This window comes from Muntiacus reevesi, chromosome 3, assembly GCF_963930625.1.
Source record: "Muntiacus reevesi chromosome 3, mMunRee1.1, whole genome shotgun sequence".
Classification (NCBI taxonomy): domain Eukaryota; kingdom Metazoa; phylum Chordata; class Mammalia; order Artiodactyla; family Cervidae; genus Muntiacus; species Muntiacus reevesi.
This window is the reverse complement of record NC_089251.1, coordinates 201,468,219-201,486,774: the sequence shown is the minus strand read 5'-3', so window position 1 is coordinate 201,486,774 and position 18,556 is coordinate 201,468,219. Positions and strand designations below refer to the sequence as shown.

At 36.9% G+C, this 18,556-nt stretch overlaps 1 protein-coding gene across 5 annotated transcripts in view; it reads left to right on the top strand.

The window, feature by feature from the left end:
• Nucleotides 1-18,556, top strand: part of EPB41L5 (erythrocyte membrane protein band 4.1 like 5) — a 156,822-nt gene that overhangs the window by 48,093 nt on the left and 90,173 nt on the right. For all 5 annotated transcript variants that reach the window (XM_065931382.1, XM_065931380.1, XM_065931381.1 and 2 more), the window contains 10 exons: nucleotides 1,982-2,024; nucleotides 2,989-3,067; nucleotides 4,001-4,045; nucleotides 4,214-4,266; nucleotides 7,683-7,803; nucleotides 7,923-8,010; nucleotides 8,942-9,030; nucleotides 12,044-12,113; nucleotides 16,331-16,500; nucleotides 17,984-18,090. In XM_065931382.1, the coding sequence (XP_065787454.1) occupies nucleotides 1,982-2,024; nucleotides 2,989-3,067; nucleotides 4,001-4,045; nucleotides 4,214-4,266; nucleotides 7,683-7,803; nucleotides 7,923-8,010; nucleotides 8,942-9,030; nucleotides 12,044-12,113; nucleotides 16,331-16,500; nucleotides 17,984-18,090 (865 nt within the window). The remainder of the gene's footprint in view (nucleotides 1-1,981; nucleotides 2,025-2,988; nucleotides 3,068-4,000; nucleotides 4,046-4,213; nucleotides 4,267-7,682; nucleotides 7,804-7,922; nucleotides 8,011-8,941; nucleotides 9,031-12,043; nucleotides 12,114-16,330; nucleotides 16,501-17,983; nucleotides 18,091-18,556) is intronic.

Sequence of the window (18,556 nt, the reverse complement as noted above, 5' to 3'; positions counted from 1 at the left end):
GTTGCAGTATTGTCAGGTGAACAGAGAAAGGGACTCAGCCATCCATATACATGAATCCATTCTCACCAAACTCCTCTCCCATCCAGGCTGCCACATGACAATGAGCAGAGTTCCATGTGCCATGCAGTAGGTCCCTGCTGGTGATCCATTTTGAATATAGCTGTATTTACATGTCTGTCCCAGACTCCCGAACTGTCCCTTCTCCCCATCCTTGCCCCCTCCCCCCATCACAAGTTAGTTCTCTACCTCTGTGTTTTGTAAGTAAGTTCATTTGTATCTTTTCTATTTAGGTTCCACATATGAGGGATGTCATATACTTCTCGTTCTCTGTCTCTGACTTAACGTCACTCCCTATAACAGTCTCAGGTCCATCCAGCCACATGGTTATTTTTAAGGTGTAATGAGATTGCCTCCCAGAAGGTGTGGGCTTATTTGTGCTCATTATGTGTATGAGCATCTCCGTCACTGTGGCTGCACGACATGCCCTGTTGACCGCCACTCACTTACGAATTCATTGCAGTATAATAGATGGGACCTGAAGATAGGCCACTCCCAGATTCCTGGTTGTGGGGAGAAAACAATATAGGGCATGCAAGTAAAATTGATCTCATACCCAGTATGTGATTGTCATTAGGCTGTAGTGGGTATTTTGCACAATTTAAGTCTAGAGTATTTGAATATTAGGTTCCTGCACTTAGCCATGATGGGTGAACTTTTCACTGTCCTAGTTGAACTCTTCTCAGCTGATAGATTGAATTGTATTCTGCCTGCTGCTGGCCAAGCATTATAATGGAACGATGTATAAAACTGAACATTTACTAGATTAAAATATTCCTAAAAATGGATGTCCAACTGAATTTATCGAAAGATGAGAGATGGTTGGCTAAGTAACTTGCACACTTGAATCCAGAGAAGATATTGCACCATATTTAACTGCCTTTCGAAATGTTTACTGACCATCTTGTGTCGACGTGCAGAGGTACTTTGCTGGCACACTAGTGGTTCTGTGAATTTCACTTTTGGATCTTGGCAGAGAAGGGGGAGAAGAGGCTAGGCAAATAATTGGCAAGAGAAGCAAATAGTTACAAGTCTGTTAACAATGAAGCCTTGTTTGCCCATGCTTGGCCTGTCTGCGGTTCTGAGACTGGATTCCGTAGCTCTGTGAACTGTTATCACAAGAGCACGCCTTTGGTTCAGGGTGCTTGGACTGGAGCATACCGAAGAGAACACAGTCTTGTGTATCTTACTGGGATGAGTATATCATGTCCCTGTTAGTATACAGGCATTAATTGTAGGAAGTGGGCTGGGAATGGTTTATCAGTGCAAGTCTCTGGAATTGCTTCTTAAATCTGTTTGTGTTTTCTGCGTTTCAGAGTGAAAAGGTTACAGAAATCAAGACTGTTAACTTTTTTTTTTTTTTTTTTTGGTAAAGCAAAGGAGCAAAGACTGCTTGTTTAAAAGGGTCTTGGTTGTGAGAAAGATCTAATTTTATAGTGTAAGCTTTTGCAAAGACTACTACTTTAGTAGTATCTATTTCTAATAAGTGAAATTGTTATTTCACCTTACTTGGGGTTACGATCTGTTAGTAAATCTCATAGTCTTATTACAAAAGTGAACTGAGAATTAGAAAATGATGATATATACTTGTAATTTTAGCAGTTTTGAAAGGGTCCTCTTTTTTGGGAACAGTGAGAAAAACTGAGGGCAAAATTAAAAATACCATCTTTATTACTAAGAGCACATGAAATGTTTTTAAGAAGTCATGTATCTGATTGTAGGTCTTTTGTTCATATGTGTCCTATGTTTCTATGTTATGGGTAGGTAGATTAGCATTCACCTGCACCCCAATTTTTAGTCTCACTGCTTTTTTTCTCTAGTGAAATACTTCCTTCAGCAAAAGCATGATGAAAATTAACTTTTAGTAATTAAAATGTTAAATTCTCTTTTGGCTTAACAGCGAACTTTTTGTTTTTGCTTTCAGCATTGGTTGGATGGTACAAAAAGCATCAAAAAACAAGTAAAAAGTAAGTGTTGAAAAATTTTTGAAAGAAAATTGGAAACTGAATTATATATAATTGCATATTAGAAACTGGTTTCTCATAGTTGGGACATAAATCCTGTTTCTGATGAGTTTCTTAGCATCTCCATTTTTGTAAAAATAATTTCAGTCTGATATATTGACACACCCCTTAAATTATATAGGGTTGATGGTAATCTAGATTCATGTGGTTTGTTTGTAGTTTGTTTCTAGGACAAAGGCTTGCAGTTTGGAAATGAGATTGAGTTCCCATGAGATACTTAACTTCTGTGTAGTAGTTAGTTACATTGGAATTTTTCTGTTTGGTATCTGCCCTGCTTTAGAAAGTATTTTGAGACTTTAAGGCTGTAACTTTTTTTGTTGTTATTAAGACTGATGAAAAGAAGTTATTCACATAAAATGTTAGTATTACTCCTAGTGGTAGGGAAAAATACCAGTGTCCAGTCCATAGTCCATCATGTTTTTTGTAGTACCAGATTTTAGGGCACCTCAACTTTTTTTTTTACAAAATAATGGGATCTCTGATAATATAGAGGTTAGTGAAGTGGTGAAGTGAACTGGAAAGAATGTGAGTGAATTTGCCATGTTCAGTTAACAACAGGTGTTCTCTTTGCTCTCAAGAAACACAGCTCAGCAGCTGTGTAGGGCTGTTAGCGTACACAGTCAAGGCTTTTTTATTTGACATATTTGGCCCTAAACTTTTGGAATTCATCTGGAGCTGTCTGTTCTTGGGAGGACAGGTGATGTGACAGTGCTGCATGGTGGTTGGGACATTTAAAAAGTCTGCTGATTGTGTTAGGCTTAAGCCTACAGTGTAACCTCAGTTATTGCTGCAGTAATCTAGTCTCTTCTGTCCAGTAGATTTTTGACAAGTTTACTGACTGAAAATCCTTACTATTTAAATAGCTGTATTGAAAAAATTACCCCCCCCCCTTTTCTTTTAATGGCAGTTGGTTCACCCTATTGTCTGCATCTTCGAGTTAAGTTTTATTCCTCAGAACCAAATAACCTTCGTGAAGAGCTGACCCGGTAAGACCACCATCTAGAGTTATATACAAGAGTCAAGTTTCAGGTAGACTAGCTAAAGATGTTGGAAGATTACCTCAATAATTCCTTCAGTTTTACAGACAGCTTATGAAATGGATGCTTTGTCCTGGTAACAGGAGACCTGACAAGTGGATTTCATTTTGAGACAGTGTTTTTTAAGTGTAGGATGTTTTCCTTTATTTACCAATTTTCAAAATAAACAGTTGGTTCTCTAACATCATGCAAAAGTAACTAGTGAGTTCTGAAGTATCACTGTCAACTCATGAATAACAGGGCTATCGTGTTTTAATATATTACCTTTTAATGTTTATTAATATTCAAAATTATCTATTTTTCGCCACTGAGAGTTGTTTCAGGTTGGCTCCTGACTTTCTTTATTGACATACCATTGAGTAATGAAAATATTGAATCCTGATTTCTCTTGAATGGTCTTAAATAACTTTAGATAAGTTACAGAAACTTATTTTTATTTTGTTTTGCCTTAGTATTTATCCACTGAGTCTATATTGCATTTCTGTGACTCATGCACATGTCCTACTTTTATTAAGTAAAAAATTGAATTCCTGAATCCCTGTTGAAGGGTTTCCTCTTGAATATTCTCCTGATGGATAAGAGCGTAGCTGTAATCTGTGTGCATGTAGCTGTATCCCTTTACTTACGAGGCGGCTGTGTTGTCAGATCACAGAGTTCATTCTCACCAATTTGCTTTAAACCTTGTCTTTTGAGAGTGTCCTGAACTCCAGTGCATCCTTCTGGTGCTGAATGCCTCTTGTTTCATATTCTTTTTCCTTTATAGACTTTATTGTGGGTAAAATTTTGTAATTAATAAGGTTTCTTCTCAAATTAGAAGGGCAGGATTATTTTTCACCTTAGATTGTTCTGTTTAGTAAAATTTGTGCCTTTTATTTTTCTTAGGTATTTATTTGTTCTTCAGTTAAAACAAGATATTCTCAGTGGAAAGTGAGTATTAGTTTAAGGTAAACCATGTTTTCTTGAGTAGTTGAAAAAATAAGTTCATAGTTAAATGTGAAAAAGAAGCAGTCAGCATTAACTATGTCTTATTTCCATTTATCATAAAACAGAGGTTGTGACATTGGCTCATTTAACACATTTATGTTTTGGTCTCAGATTAGAGTGTCCCTTTGATACAGCGGTTCAGTTGGCAGCTTATAACTTGCAAGGTAAGCAGTTTTTATGTTCACTGTTAAGAGTGAAGCATAATTCTTCTTTGTGTGTTTTTGAAGCCTCTCAGAAGATTCATAGTGACATGCTAGAAGAGAAACACCTGTGTTTGTGTAATCTTGCATCAGTATCCAGCTCTGACTCCCTTGTTTCAGAGCATTGCCTTCTTTTCCTTCCATTTATTTGCTACCTTTCTGTCCAATAGTATTTTCAAGCCGAATTTGCAGTCTACTTGATAATTCAATACATGATATGGTTGGACCCTCAGCAAATTTTTTCTTTTTATAAAGAATGCAAGATGTATGAGTAAATTGTTGCTGTAGCCACCTGGCTTGCTTTCTTTTGTCTTATTCTTAAAAATAAGTCCATGGAAAGAAATACTTAGCATGTATTTAGAAGTTCCTGATGGTTATTTTAAGAATTTTTTAAAACGTGTTTTCTAGTCAATGAGATTAAAGAAAAACTTACCCTTTTGTACCTTGTTACACTGATCAAATATTTGTTAAACTTAGGCATTTTTCTTCTGAAAAAAATTGACATTTTAGGAAAATAATAATTTGCCTTTGTTCATAAAATGGAAAGAAACATTTTGGCTGGAGTATCTGTATATACTAGAATAAAAATAATACATAATAATTAAGACATTAATAATTTTATGCTTTTTTTGGGTGATTCTGTATTATCCCCAACCTCTCTAAATCAGTAGTATTTATTTTCCATTGTATGGCTGATAGACTGAATTTTCATGTTTTATGGTAAACCTAATCTGCTGATTTTGTGTTTCTATTTTGGAAAGCATATGTTTCTGTTGATAGAGTAACTGGTGACTGAAAGAAATTTCTGCACTTCAGAAATTTGCTGCTAATGTAAATTGTAGCCTGTCTACAGACTGAAACTTGTTTCCTCTGCTGCTGGAATGCTGAATGGATACTATTTGGAAGTGCTGTACCTTTAGAACTTTAGATCACAGTGCATAATTGCACGCATCTTTTTTTGAAAGCACATTTTTATTCTAATTGCTGTGTGAGAATTCTGAAACTCTCGGATCTATAGAAAAGCTGTCATTTTCAATATCTGTGTTCCATCACTTATTGCCTCATACATTCTGTGTCTCATTTTGTAAATTTCATGGCAGCCAGAGTTTATACTTCTTGAAAATGATCTTTGTGCATTTTTGTGTGTTTAACAAAACACTTAAAGTAATGCTCACTAAATATTTACTGTCTGATTCATGCATATAGCTCTGTTATATTATCTCTTAACCCTATTTATATTTTTTCCCTAAATAAAATCTCTTTCTTATTTTCTCTCTATCCGTGGTTACCATTGTTTTTGGGTAGGAGACAGGAAAGTAGGATTTACTGGTGGACACGAGTAAGGAGGGGACAGTGTCAGGGCTCTCATGAATGCAAGGCCCACCATCCATCCAGGGGGCCACAATTAGGGATGTATTTGACCCCACAGCTGTCTGGGATGAGCTGTATTTTTTAATTCATCCATATTAAACTTAGTAAATACCCCTTCTTGGAGATGTGGATCTTTTAGAAGCCAAGAAACTTGAACTTGCCTCTCAGTAGGGCCTCAATCACAAGCTCTGTGCTCTGCAGCTTGACATTATGACTTGGCCAATGTGGACCCTAGCCTCTGTGCTCTGGGCTTTCCAAAGGTACCCTGCATGCCTGTCTGGAGCTTATGAGCTCTGGTGCAGGACAGTATGGTGCAAGGGATGGAGCCCACTCAGATGTGAAAACCATCTTTGCCACAGCTTTTCACCATGTACTTATCAGCACAAATACGGGCAGCCTTCAGGGCCTCAGAGGAGCGCTGCTCATACTCATCTGACACCCTGGCTGCAGAGTGGGCGTGGTGCAGTTGTTTTTGTGATTCCTCGAAGCTTCATACTGTGTCTTATGCATCTCATTGTCCTGTGTGTAATAGGTCACCAAATCCTACGGATTATTAAGGTCCTTAAGAGTAAATTAACTGAAGTATTACTCACTTTTCATAAAATTAGCTCCTTGCTTCTTGTTTATGACTTTTTTTTTTCCCCACACCTTGTGGCATGTGAAACTTCCCCAACCAAGGATCGAACCTGTGCCCCCTGCAGTGGAAGTGTGGAGTTTTTAAGGCCCACCATAGAAGCCCTCATATATGGTTTTCTGTTTTATCAAAATAATCTTTATCAGTTTTATCACACACTCAAGTTTAGTTTTTCTCCACCGTTTTAGTATATATCCTGAACAGCATTATGTAGCCGATTTAGTTTGGGGCTTTTAAAGAACTTGTGTTCTACTTGTGGTTGCCAGGAGGGGACGAATGGGAGGAAGGGATAGTTAGGGGGTTTGGGATCCATGTACACACTGCTATATTTAAAATGAAAAACCAACAAGGATCTACTGAATGACACAGGAAACTCTGCTCAGTGTTAGGTGGCAGCCTAGAGTGGGGGGAGTCTGGGGGAGAGTGGATACATGTATACGTATGGCTGAGTCACTGCTGTCTGCCAGAAAGGAGCACAGCATTGTTAACCGGCTGTACTCCAATATAAAATAAAAAGTTACAAAGAAAAAAGAAACTTATGTTCCAGGCAGAAGAGCAACTTCTTTAGCAGTGAAGTGGGAGTTAGAATATTTTCCAAGGTTGCTGTGAAGTTAAATACTGTTATATGTCTGCAATATGACTGTTGTGTAAAGTAAATGCTTAGTAAACAGTTATTACCATTTTTATGATTATCTCAAAGTAGGACTCATGTACTTTTTCTCTCCATGGCCGAATTTTTTATCAAAATGGAAGTGTTTTAATTTAATATAAGTAAAATATTTTTTAAAGGAAGACTTTCTAAAGAACAGAAAATGAGAATCATCATTTTCCCTCCATCCCCAAACCCAGTTCAGAGGTAACTGCAGATGGGCGCATAAATGTGTCTGCACTATCCAGTAACTTTTCTTTTTTATTTCTTTGGGATTAATAATTTAAAATTCCAGGGGGACAGTGATTATATCTTACAGTGATGTTTGATGTCATGTTCTGTGCATAATAGCTTCTTAGCAGATGCTAGCTGTTTTTTTAAAAGGATTGCTGAATATTTTTGTTTATTCAATATACAGTCAAAAGCTATTTCTCTGTGGAAGGCTAAAAGAGATTTTCAAAAGCTAAGCATTGTACAGTGTGACTCAGTTAGGAGCAAGACATTTAATTGAAAATATAGTACTAGGCACAATTATATGATTTGTGCCTACAGACAGATAAGTCACAAGTCTAAGGTGGATTTATTTTTGGTAATGGTCTGGGTGTTATGAATGCCTTGCAGTTTAAGCAAGTCTAATCTTCTATTAATAAGTGGGTTTTGAAGAAGGATTCAGCAGGAAGTAAACTTACCAACAAAACGTAACCTTGTGGAACTTGACATTTGTAGCTGAACTTGGAGACTACGACCTTGCGGAGCACAGCCCTGAACTTGTGTCTGAGTTCAGGTTTGTGCCTGTTCAGACAGAAGAGATGGAGCTCGCTATATTTGAGAAATGGAAAGAATACAGGTACTTTAACATCGCCACAACAGTGATTCCACATTTGTTTTCTTCTGTTTTTCTTACTTAGCATAGAATTCATTGTATATTTATAATCATCTTAAAATGTATTATTTTTTAAATTTCAGGGGTCAGACACCAGCACAAGCTGAAACCAATTATCTGAATAAAGCCAAGTGGTTAGAAATGTATGGGGTTGATATGCATGTGGTCAAGGTAAGCACTGTGTTGGGATGCTTTCTAAGAAAGTTATTCCTTCAAGACTCAAGGTAACTATGGTATCTCTTAGTGTGAAGGAGAGTGTATAATTTGCAGGGGCATACTGGGCACTTTGGATGTGTGCTTATGAAGATTGAGAGTAGATACTGAATGATGAGAGTCTCACACAAAAACTTGTTATAAGAAAGAAAACAGCCAAAATTTCCAAAAAGGTGTGTCTGTGGTTTTATCACTGTTTTTTTTTGTTTTTTTTTTTAGTTTTTGAATCACTTTTTATTCTTTCACTTCATATTCATGTCATCTTTTATCATGTAAGCTTGAGTAGGCTCCGTAAAGATGAAAATAATTTAGAAGGTAAAGTTGAAAATTTGTAGCCTGAGGGGACTTTGATAAGCTGTGCCTGCGTGCATGCTAAGTCTATTCAGTCTTGTCGGACTCTTTGTGACCCTGTTGACTTTTAACCTGAGAGATCCTCTGTCCATAGGATTCTTTCTCCAGGCAAGAATACTGGAGTGGGTTGCCATGTTCTTCTCCATTGATAAGCTCTAGTCTAGTATAACTTATGGAGTGATTTGTTACTTTTAGTTTTAAAAGCTCCATTTTCCAAGAGATGCAGTCTTTTTCAAACTCTGTGATTTAAATAGTGACTAGAGTTCGGGAAGACTCTGAAGTTTGGTGTGGTCGTCGCTACCTGTGTGTCTTCCAGTGAACACATACCCTAAAACTCTAGTGTCTCAGTGAACTAAATATGCGTGAGTTTTCCTGAGAATGTTATTTTGGATGTTTTAATTGTTGAAAGCACCTTTCACATTAATATTAACCTGTATGTAATTAATATAATTCAGTATGAAAAGAAAAACAGTCCTGTGAAAATGTGAACCCTGTTTTATGCAGATAAAGCTAACACATGTTGCTCCCCTAAAATTAGGCCAGAGATGGGAATGACTACAGCTTGGGACTGACCCCAACAGGAGTCCTTGTGTTTGAAGGAGAGACCAAAATTGGCTTATTTTTTTGGTAAGCAGAGTTAATGTCAAAGATTATTACTGTTGTTTTGTTTTTTTTAATGAAAAAAAAAACACTTACATGAAGTTAGACCATAAAATAGAATTTGGACATAGTTCTGACAAGCTTGAAAATGAATTGCAACTCTCACCTATTCATCTGTAGTCCTGCTTCCCCAAGCCATTTTTTAAAACTCTTAATTGCATTTTCTGTTAGTTTCAACATATGCCAAAATACATACCTTAGGATAAATGCTATCTGGTTCTGTGCCTGAGCTGTTGACATGGACACACCCTCTGTCGTGTGGTTATGTGTCTGTTTAGTGTTTCTTGTTCCACAGAGATCCGTTTACTCCCTGCTCCTCACTGTATGCTGGGCTTAGTCACTTAGTCATGTCTGACTCTCTGCGACCCCATGGACTGTAGCCGGCCAGGCTCCTCTGTCCAGGCAAGAATACTGGAGTGGGTTGCCATGCCCTCCTCCAGGGGATCTTCCCAACCCAGGGGTTGAACCCGGCTCTCCTATGGATTCTTTACCGCCTGAGCCACCAGGGAAGCCCAAGAATACTGGAGTGGGTAGCCTGTCCTTTCTCCAGGAGAGCTTCCTACCCAGGAATTGAACCTGGGTCTCCTGCATTGCAGGCGAATTCTTCACTAGCTGAGCTACCAGGAAATCCTGCCCCTCAATGTATAGGAAGGAGATATTAATACTTTTATCCTCTTCTGGAGCTGTGCTTCTCTTTCTGAGTCCCAACTTCTGTCATCCATATGTTTCAGTTATATTTGCTTGTTACCTTTACATCAAGGATAGATATTACTTGGATTTCATAACCATAATTAAGTTCTTTAGCTTTTGTTTGGTTGCTTCTAAAAGCTGGAAATCAGGAAATAGTGTTTCTATTATAATGTCTTTGTTGGAACTGGTGTGAAGCTTAGTAGTACACTGGGGTTATATGCAGGGGCTGAAGAGGGTTCTTGTATAATATACTGGTTTGTCTGTTCCTCTGTTGTTTCCTCCTTCAAAGCATGTCAGGACCCTTCACTTGAAGTCTGCCAGTGCCAAACTCAAAATTCTTACACACCCAGTTGCTTTAAATATAGGCCAGCAAGTAATAGTCTTAGCCTTTCAGAGCCTGCATGGTTTGCATGTCTCATTGCAAACTGCACTTCACATCTGTTAACTGGCTCTAGATAAGCAAATCCTGTAGCTCTGAGAGCCCCCACACCTCTGCTGCTGTTTGGAGCTCTGTGGCTCAGAGGCCTCTCCGGGGAGAAACCCATCCCTGGCCCCCCTCCTTCCTCAGGGACCTTCCTCTGTCCTGCATGGGGGCCTGGGCTCCTTTTTTGGGAAGGTCTGCTGTGTGAAGGGATACTTCTCAGTAGAACTTATTGTGTGATACTGTTGTCTTTGCTCCTGTCTTTTTCTTGATGAGCTCTGAAATCCTTGAACTCAGCTGGGATTGTTTCCTTTGTTATTCTAGAGCCTTAGCTCTTACTCATCCCACACATCCCTTTAAGTGGCCTGCCTTTGTCTTCCTCAGTTCAGTTCAGTCGTGTCCGACTCTTTGTGACCCCATGGACTGCGGCACTCCCGGCCTCCCTGTCCATCACCAAGTCCCGGAGTTTACTCATACTCACGTCCATTGAGTTGGTGATGCCATCCAACCATCTTATCTTCTGTCCTCCTCTTCTCCTCCCACCTTCAGTCTTTGCCAGCATCTTAAATTATTTCAAATTCCTGAGATGGCTCTTTTCCAGTTGTAACTGTTGACTCTTCCAGGCTGCTCTTTGTCCTGTTTCCTCAGTTATAAATCTATGTTGTCTTCCACATTTTCCTTTCTTTGCTTTTGTTTTTCTGATACATATCCTCAGGTGACGCTTAAGAAAAGACGACTAGAGGTAAATTATTTGAGTCCTTGGACGCCCTAAAATTATTTAGTCTTCTTTTGTGATTTCTTGATAATTGGGCTGAGAATGGACTTTTAGATTATTTTCCCTCAAAAAATTGAAGATAGTATTTCATTTATTTTTGCATCTCCTAGAGATTCCCTGGGAGATTTGAATGTAACACGTTTTTATAATTGTCCCTTGATGGGCTGTGTATTTCCCTAGTTCTTTATGTGTTAACTCTCTGACCTTTCCAGCCTGCCCTGGGGCAGATGGAACATTCTTATGGCAGAGAAACTCCAGGTCAAGAGATAAGGAGAGCATCTTGTGTACTACCTCGTAAAAATCTATTGAATTAATACACCACATAAAACACTTGGGAGGGCACCTGCCACTTACTCGGCATTGTGTAAGAATTTGTTACACCCGAGTGCCAGATTCACCTGTGACATTTCTTCACTCCTTGTTTTAGTACTGCTTTTGTAAATAAGATCTGTTGTGCAATTCTACTTTATGTAAGGTATATTTAAAAATTAGTGAGAGTCTTATTGTTTTCACACTCACAGTTCATAGAAGCACACGGATAAGTTGGGTGGGTTGCTTAGGATTTTAGTACAGGGGGAGATGCGGTTCGAAAGTAGGCCATGAAGTGAGGTTTACATTTTTTGTTTTTTAAATTTAAGATGTCTTTGATCATAAAGTGGCTATAGAAAAGAGTTGAAAATCAGTAACCTGGATTTTTTAATGCCTTTTAGAAAGCTTTTCTCTTTCTTCTTGTGTCCACTTCTGTGCTGCTGCTGAGCATTATTAGGCTTGGAGAATTTCTTCTACCATAGGAGCCTGTGAATATGTATTGTGTGCGTGTGTGTTTCTTCATTTTATTTTTTCCTTAACCCTTTTAATGTCTTATATATGTGCAGCATAAGTTTTGCCAAAGGTATTGCTTTTGAAATTTTTTTCTGGTCTCTTAACTGTTTTTTAGATTGGAGATGTCTTTTCTGAGTAGTACAGGTTATGTTTACCCTCTACCAGCTTTCAATTCAGAAGTTAGATGATCAATGTACTTGAAGTAACAGCAAATTTTTTAAACTTTGAGGACATTTATTTGAAATCTGACTGTTATGCTCATATTGTTATAGGCCCAAGATAACCAGATTGGATTTTAAGAAGAATAAACTAACATTGGTGGTTGTAGAAGATGATGATCAGGTAGGAATTATATTGTATTACATATTTAACAGTGATTGTGTTATATGATAACTTAATTCTCTAAAAGGGGAAACTTAGTATAATTAATAATGTAATTCCTTGCTTTGTGTCATATCATCTTCAAACTATAGTTTTCTGTCTTTATGATTAAAGAATAAATAAAAGACTATTCTTGTTCCTTTGTTGATGAGTGTGTATCTCAAGTGTATAAAAATTATATCTAAATGGCTTTGTGCCTTTAGTTCCTGATCAAAAAGATTAATCAGAAAGATGTACCTAGTAATATTTTTTAATAAAGCCTTCTATACTAAGGATTATCTGTTTTTCAGTTAAATCTGGTTCCTAATTGATAAACTCATAACAACATGAATGAACCTCAAGTGAATTATGCAAAGGGTAAGAAGCCTGATTAAAAGATTATGACTGTGTGATTCATCCTGTGACAGTCTAGGAAAGGCAGCCCTTACAGGAGTAGGGAAGCACTCACTGATCCTTTGGGACTGGGTGTGTGAGGAGGCCTGACTGCAAAGAAACGGCACGAGGAATTTGGGAGTTGAGAGAACTATTCTGTATCCTGATTTGGGTGGTGGTTGCGTGATTCTGTGCATTTTCAAAAGCCACAGAATTATGAGTGAATAAAAATAACTTTACTGCATGCCAAGTAATACATTGGAAATATATAAACAGATATAAATAAAAGCAGACAGGTCAAATGTTACAAAGATCTGTATGCTCAGTAAAGTGTGAGTAGGGCTACTTAGCAGAACCTGAAAAAAGGAGACCCTGAAAATTAGATAAAATAACTCCAGGTTTTTGGAAAGTTTTCAGTTGTATTACTGAAATACATGCAAAGGATTACCCTGTCACACAGCTTGGAGGAATATCAGAGACAATAATCGAGCATTTAAAAAGAAATGTCTCGATGGCACGGATGATCATTATATTATTGACAAATAAGTTGAAAATGCTTCAGAAGAGTCAGGTTTCACATCTAAAGACAATCTATTTTACAAATATTTTCCTTTTTATTTAAGCACAGATGTGATTAAATGATATTTGTATCTAAATGTAAAAGAATCACTCAAGAAGAATAAGATACAGTTCTATATGATAAAGAATATGGTCATAGTTTAATTGGTGATACTTGTTCTTTTTGGGCTATAAAATAATTGTACATCTTAGAATTGATGGAATTTCAGATTTAATCTAATACAGTATTAACTTCTTGGATATCTTTTTGAAGGTGTTTTATACACAAGCAAATGTGTGTATCATTTGTGTGCAGAGGTTCCATGCTTATGTGCTGTTCTCCTGCTTATCCTTTTTAAACTTTATGTTCTAACTTGGAATACTTTCTATATCAATATGTAAAGTTGTTCTCCATTCTTATAAAAGCAAACTAAAATGCATAGTGTTTTACTATATAGTGTACTCTTATTTAATCAGTTATCCGTTAATTGACATTTATTCACTATTTTATTAACTACATATAATTTATACATTGGTAAGTATCTATAAGATAATGTCCTTAAGGGGGATTTGTGGGCCTGAATCGTTATGTGCATTTGTCCTGGATGTAGAGCGATCCTACCCGCTTGCATAGTTTTCAGTGTTCAGGCTTATCTCCAGGAGGGAATTAATGACATTTGTATCTGAAAGGTTAAAAAATAATGGAATTTCATTGTAGGGTTAAATTTTATTTCTGGCTTTATGAGTGATACTGAACATCTTGTCATACATTTGAATTACTTGATTTCCTTTTTTGCCCATTTTTCTTCTGGGTTATTGGCTTTTTTTCTTACAGTTTTACTGTTTGTCACTGACATTATAAATAGTTTATCTGATAATTGTTTGTCCTTTGACAGTGCTTATTGTTGGGTTTGTCATGCACTTTAAGACTTTTTAAATAGGTGAATATATTCATCTTTTATGGATCTGGGGGTTTATGTCACAGAAGGCTTTTCCCTGTCTTGAGAAAGACATTTTCTCATGGTTTTTTTTTTTCCTTCTTTGTGTAGATTTTGTTGGTACATTTCATTGAAATATAACCTCCATTCAGAAAAGTTTAAGAATAAATGTACAGCTTGTTGAGTTTTTATGTACACTTTTATGACCAGTACCAGGGTGAGAACATAGAATTCCAGCAGAATTAGGGAATTTCCCTTGTGTGCCACTCCAGGTCCAGTTGATCAAGGATAACCACTCAACTGACTTTTGAACTTGGTATAAATGACACCTGACTGACTGTCTCTTTGAGTCTTCCTTCTGTATTTCAGGGCTGTGATTCTGAGCTTTCAGCCCTGCTGTAGGAGGTGACTGTAGTTGGCTCATTCCTACTGTTGAATAGTGTACAGTTATATGAATAGACCAATATTTATCCATCCTGCTGCTGATGGACATTTGAGGTTTTTTTTTAATTTTTGCCTGGTGAGAAGAGTGCGACCCTGAGCCCTGGGATGTGCGTGTGTTTGGCTTTTGTGGAAACAGCTGGGCTGTGTGCCACTGTCTGCGCAAGTGAACCGCTCCCACCTGGCATGCGTGAGGCTTTAATCTGGTCTCTTGCTTGTGTTCAGTGGTCTCTTTCCCACTTCATCCATCCTGGTAGAGGAATTGTGTTAGGGTTTTACTTGATGACAGTTTCAGTATGTCACTTATATTTGTTGGATGTTTGGATATTCTTTTTAATGAAATGCCTGTTTAAGTTTTTCATTTGTTTTTTTGTTGGGTCATGTATTTTTCCTCTCACTAAGGAAGTTCTTTTTATATCTGGGCGTCACTTCTTTGTAGATATATATGTTGTAACTATCTTCACCTTGATTGGCCTTTTGACTCCTGTATTAGTATCCTTTGGATAAAAAAGATTGTAATTTTAATGAAATGTAGTTTATACATTTTTTCCTTTGTGACCAATGTATGTTTTTTGTCTTAAAGTATAAGGATCTCTGCCTGTATCAAGGTTATTAAGAAACTGTGTATAAAGTTTATGAAGTATTTTTAAATGACAACATATTCAAAAATATACTGAAAAGTATAATTGAAACTGTTAACCATTTTACTCACTTTGATTTAACATTTTTGGCATTGCTACTTCAGATCCCTTTTAGAACTGATAAATTAATAAAAGTATATTTGATACAGCTAAGGTCTAAGCCAAAGCTTGTCCCTTTCTTCCTCATTCTTTCAGGTTATCAGTCTCATATTTTCTAACCTTTTGTAAATATAACCACATCATGACACATGGTAGAATGTTTTAGAAATCTGCATATATATGTATATTACATATATACATTAAGGTGGGGATTTTTCTTTTTTTTGCAGCTTGCTTATTTTACCTAAGCATCTGTAGCCATGTAGTTTTAGTTCTTTCACTTTAACCTATGTATCATATTCTGCAACATGAATCACCAGTAGTGCATCAGTTCATTTATCTTTTATTACTGTCTGTGTACTTTTAAAATAATGTTATTGTTTACTTGATTACATTTCTCATGTTTTGAACATTTAGGGTTTTATGCCAGCTTTTACTTTTATAAATGAGACTGAAGAAAATCTTGGGGGGTAAATTTTGGTTTTGAGAGTCCTTTCCCCTGGAGACACAGTATAGCTTAGTTGTTATAAATGTAGGTGCGGGTGTCTCAGTGGTTAGATTCAAAGTCTAGTTCCTTTTCTTACTAACTTTGTGACATTGGGCTTAATTTCTTGATCCTCAGTTTCCTTATCTGTAAAATGGAGCTAATGATAGTATCTACTCATTGAGACAATTCATGTGAAATTCTTAGAAAAGTGGCTATGAATATTAACTAGTATAATTTGATTCCTGTGAGCATGGTTACTAGGACCAGGAATGTGGCCATTTTTAAGGCTGTTACGTATATTGCCATATCTTATGTGAACCTTTTAATTATAATTATACATTCATTTATCCTGAAGTATGGCAGAGAAAGGTTCATTTAATATCTCTGAGAAATGAGATCGTGTAACTAGAGAGGAAACTCTTGGGGATAATTTTATATTGGCTGAGAAAATGGACAGTTTGATTTTAACTCTGCCTGTCTCTGTAAGAGGCTCTAGAGAGTGTCAGAGTTTCAAGAAGCAAACCAGGTGCTTTATTAGTATTTGACTTTTGATATTGCTGTGGTTATATTTGTAGCTGAATAACAGGTGACAAGAGTATCTGAGTTAATAATTACCTCTGTTAACATTCTTTTGTTTTTCAGGGCAAGGAGCAGGAGCATACGTTTGTCTTTAGACTGGACCATCCCAAAGCATGCAAGCATTTATGGAAATGTGCTGTGGAGCATCACGCCTTCTTCCGGCTGCGAGGCCCTGTCCAAAAGAGTTCTCATCGCTCAGGATTTATTCGATTAGGATCACGGTTTAGATACAGGTGAATGTTTGTGGCTACTTGCTGTATCTTTCATAATTTCATAGAGGACAGAAAATGTAGCCCAGTTCCTCATTTGCAGATGTGGAAGCTAGGGCATAGAAAGATGAATCAGTTTGCCTGTGTTTTTCATTGGCTAAAATCAAAGAAAAGATGGTATATATTGTTATTGGTTGTAATTTCCTGAAAAGATAAGAGAATATTGTAAAGGTATAATGGATTTCATATCCCTTTTGATGTTTTCTTTTTTTGTTTTTTAAGGACTAATTTAACAGAATTTTTCCTGTTAAAAAAGTTTAGTTATATGAAATATTGAGCATATTGCCTGTGTTGTATGCTGTATCCTTGTAGCTTGTTTATTTTATGCATAGTAGTTTGTACCCCTTAATCCTCTATTTGTCTTTTGCCCCAGCTCCCTTCCCTCTCCCCACCAGTAACCACTAGTTTGTTCTCTGTGTCTGTGAGTCTGTTCTGGTTGCTAGTTTATTTTTTAGATTCCACGTGTAAGTGCTGTCATACAGTATCGCTCTCTTTCTGACTCACTTCACGTAGCGTAATACCCTTCAGGCCCCCCCGTGTTGCTGCAGATGGCATTATTTCACTCTTCTTTATGGTTGAGTAGCAGTCTCTTGTGTACATCTCCTGCATCTTCCTTATCCTTTCATCTGTTGGTGAACACTAATGTTTGCTTTATATATTTATTAACCCCTAGTTTAAATCCACATAGCAGGAGTTTTAAGGAGTCTTTATCCAGCAGCTGGATGCCATGTAGAAAATGCGTTTGGTGTTCTAGTGGGATATTAATCTGGATAATATTTCTGGTCCTTATAAACCTGATGTTCCATTGTTCTTGCATATTCCATGTTTGTTAGTCATAAGCTAGAAACATTTTGGTTTACTCAGAGTAGCTTATTGATGGTGAGTTTTCAGCATGTTTCAGTGTGATTTAAAGAAGGAATGGATATCAGTAATGTGGCAAGTTGACTGTGTGTAGAATTCATGTAAGAAAGCTTCTATTTTACTTACATGGGAGGGGGGCACATTTTCTTGCAGAATTTAAATGGCAATGAAAATAAGTATCAAATATTAAAATAGTTTTAATATTTTTGAGAAAGTCTTCTGAAAAGCATATCACAATTAGAAAAACTAATGGAAAATCTTGAGTTAATTGTACATCTTGCATTGAGGAGTGTGGGTGGGAAAGAGAAGAGTTCCATAAAAGCACAGATATTTCAAACTCACTTAATATGTTCTTAGGTGATGTGCATAATTAGGAAAAAGCAACGTAACTTGTGTTGCATCTTTCACACAAGCCTGAAGAGTGAAAAGAATGGTGTGATAAAGAGAGTCATCAAGACTATCTTGATAAAGTTCAGGAAGGTTCTTTTAAGGAAAACCTCAGGATAGACTTTCTGTTGTTTTTGTGTATTTGGTTACTGTAAGCCTAAAATTCTCTTGTTCCTGTTAAATGTCTCATTTATTTTAGTGGGAAAACTGAGTATCAGACCACTAAGACCAATAAAGCAAGAAGATCAACATCCTTTGAAAGAAGGCCCAGCAAACGGTATTCTCGACGAGCTCTGCAAGTGAAAGGTGAAATGCAGCCCTGTTTTCCAAGGACTGTTCTCCTGACAGTCTATCTTGTGCGGTATTGTTGACTGGAGGGGAGGATGTCTCAGTCTTCTTAGCTCTGTAATATCAGGAGTGCTAAAATACTCTTATTTAAATAATTGCATTTGCTCCTGGCATAATCAGTTTAAAAAATACAAGGGGAAAAACTGCCTATGCGGTTGCTGAGATTAAACTTGAAGCTAATCACAGTTCAGACGCTGTGCCAAGCTTGTGCTCAGTTTTTGTTCTTACTCTTGTAGTTCTTCTGTAGAGCAACATTTTCCCTCCCTTTTTGACTTTCAGAGCTCCCTTAAGTATTTTTTAAAACATGGGTATATGATGAATAAATTTTAAGTAAAGATTATTTTGTATTGTGTTAGAATATTAAAGATTCTGTTAAGTATAATTTTTATATTTCATCATCAGTGTATGTTGTACATAGACATTT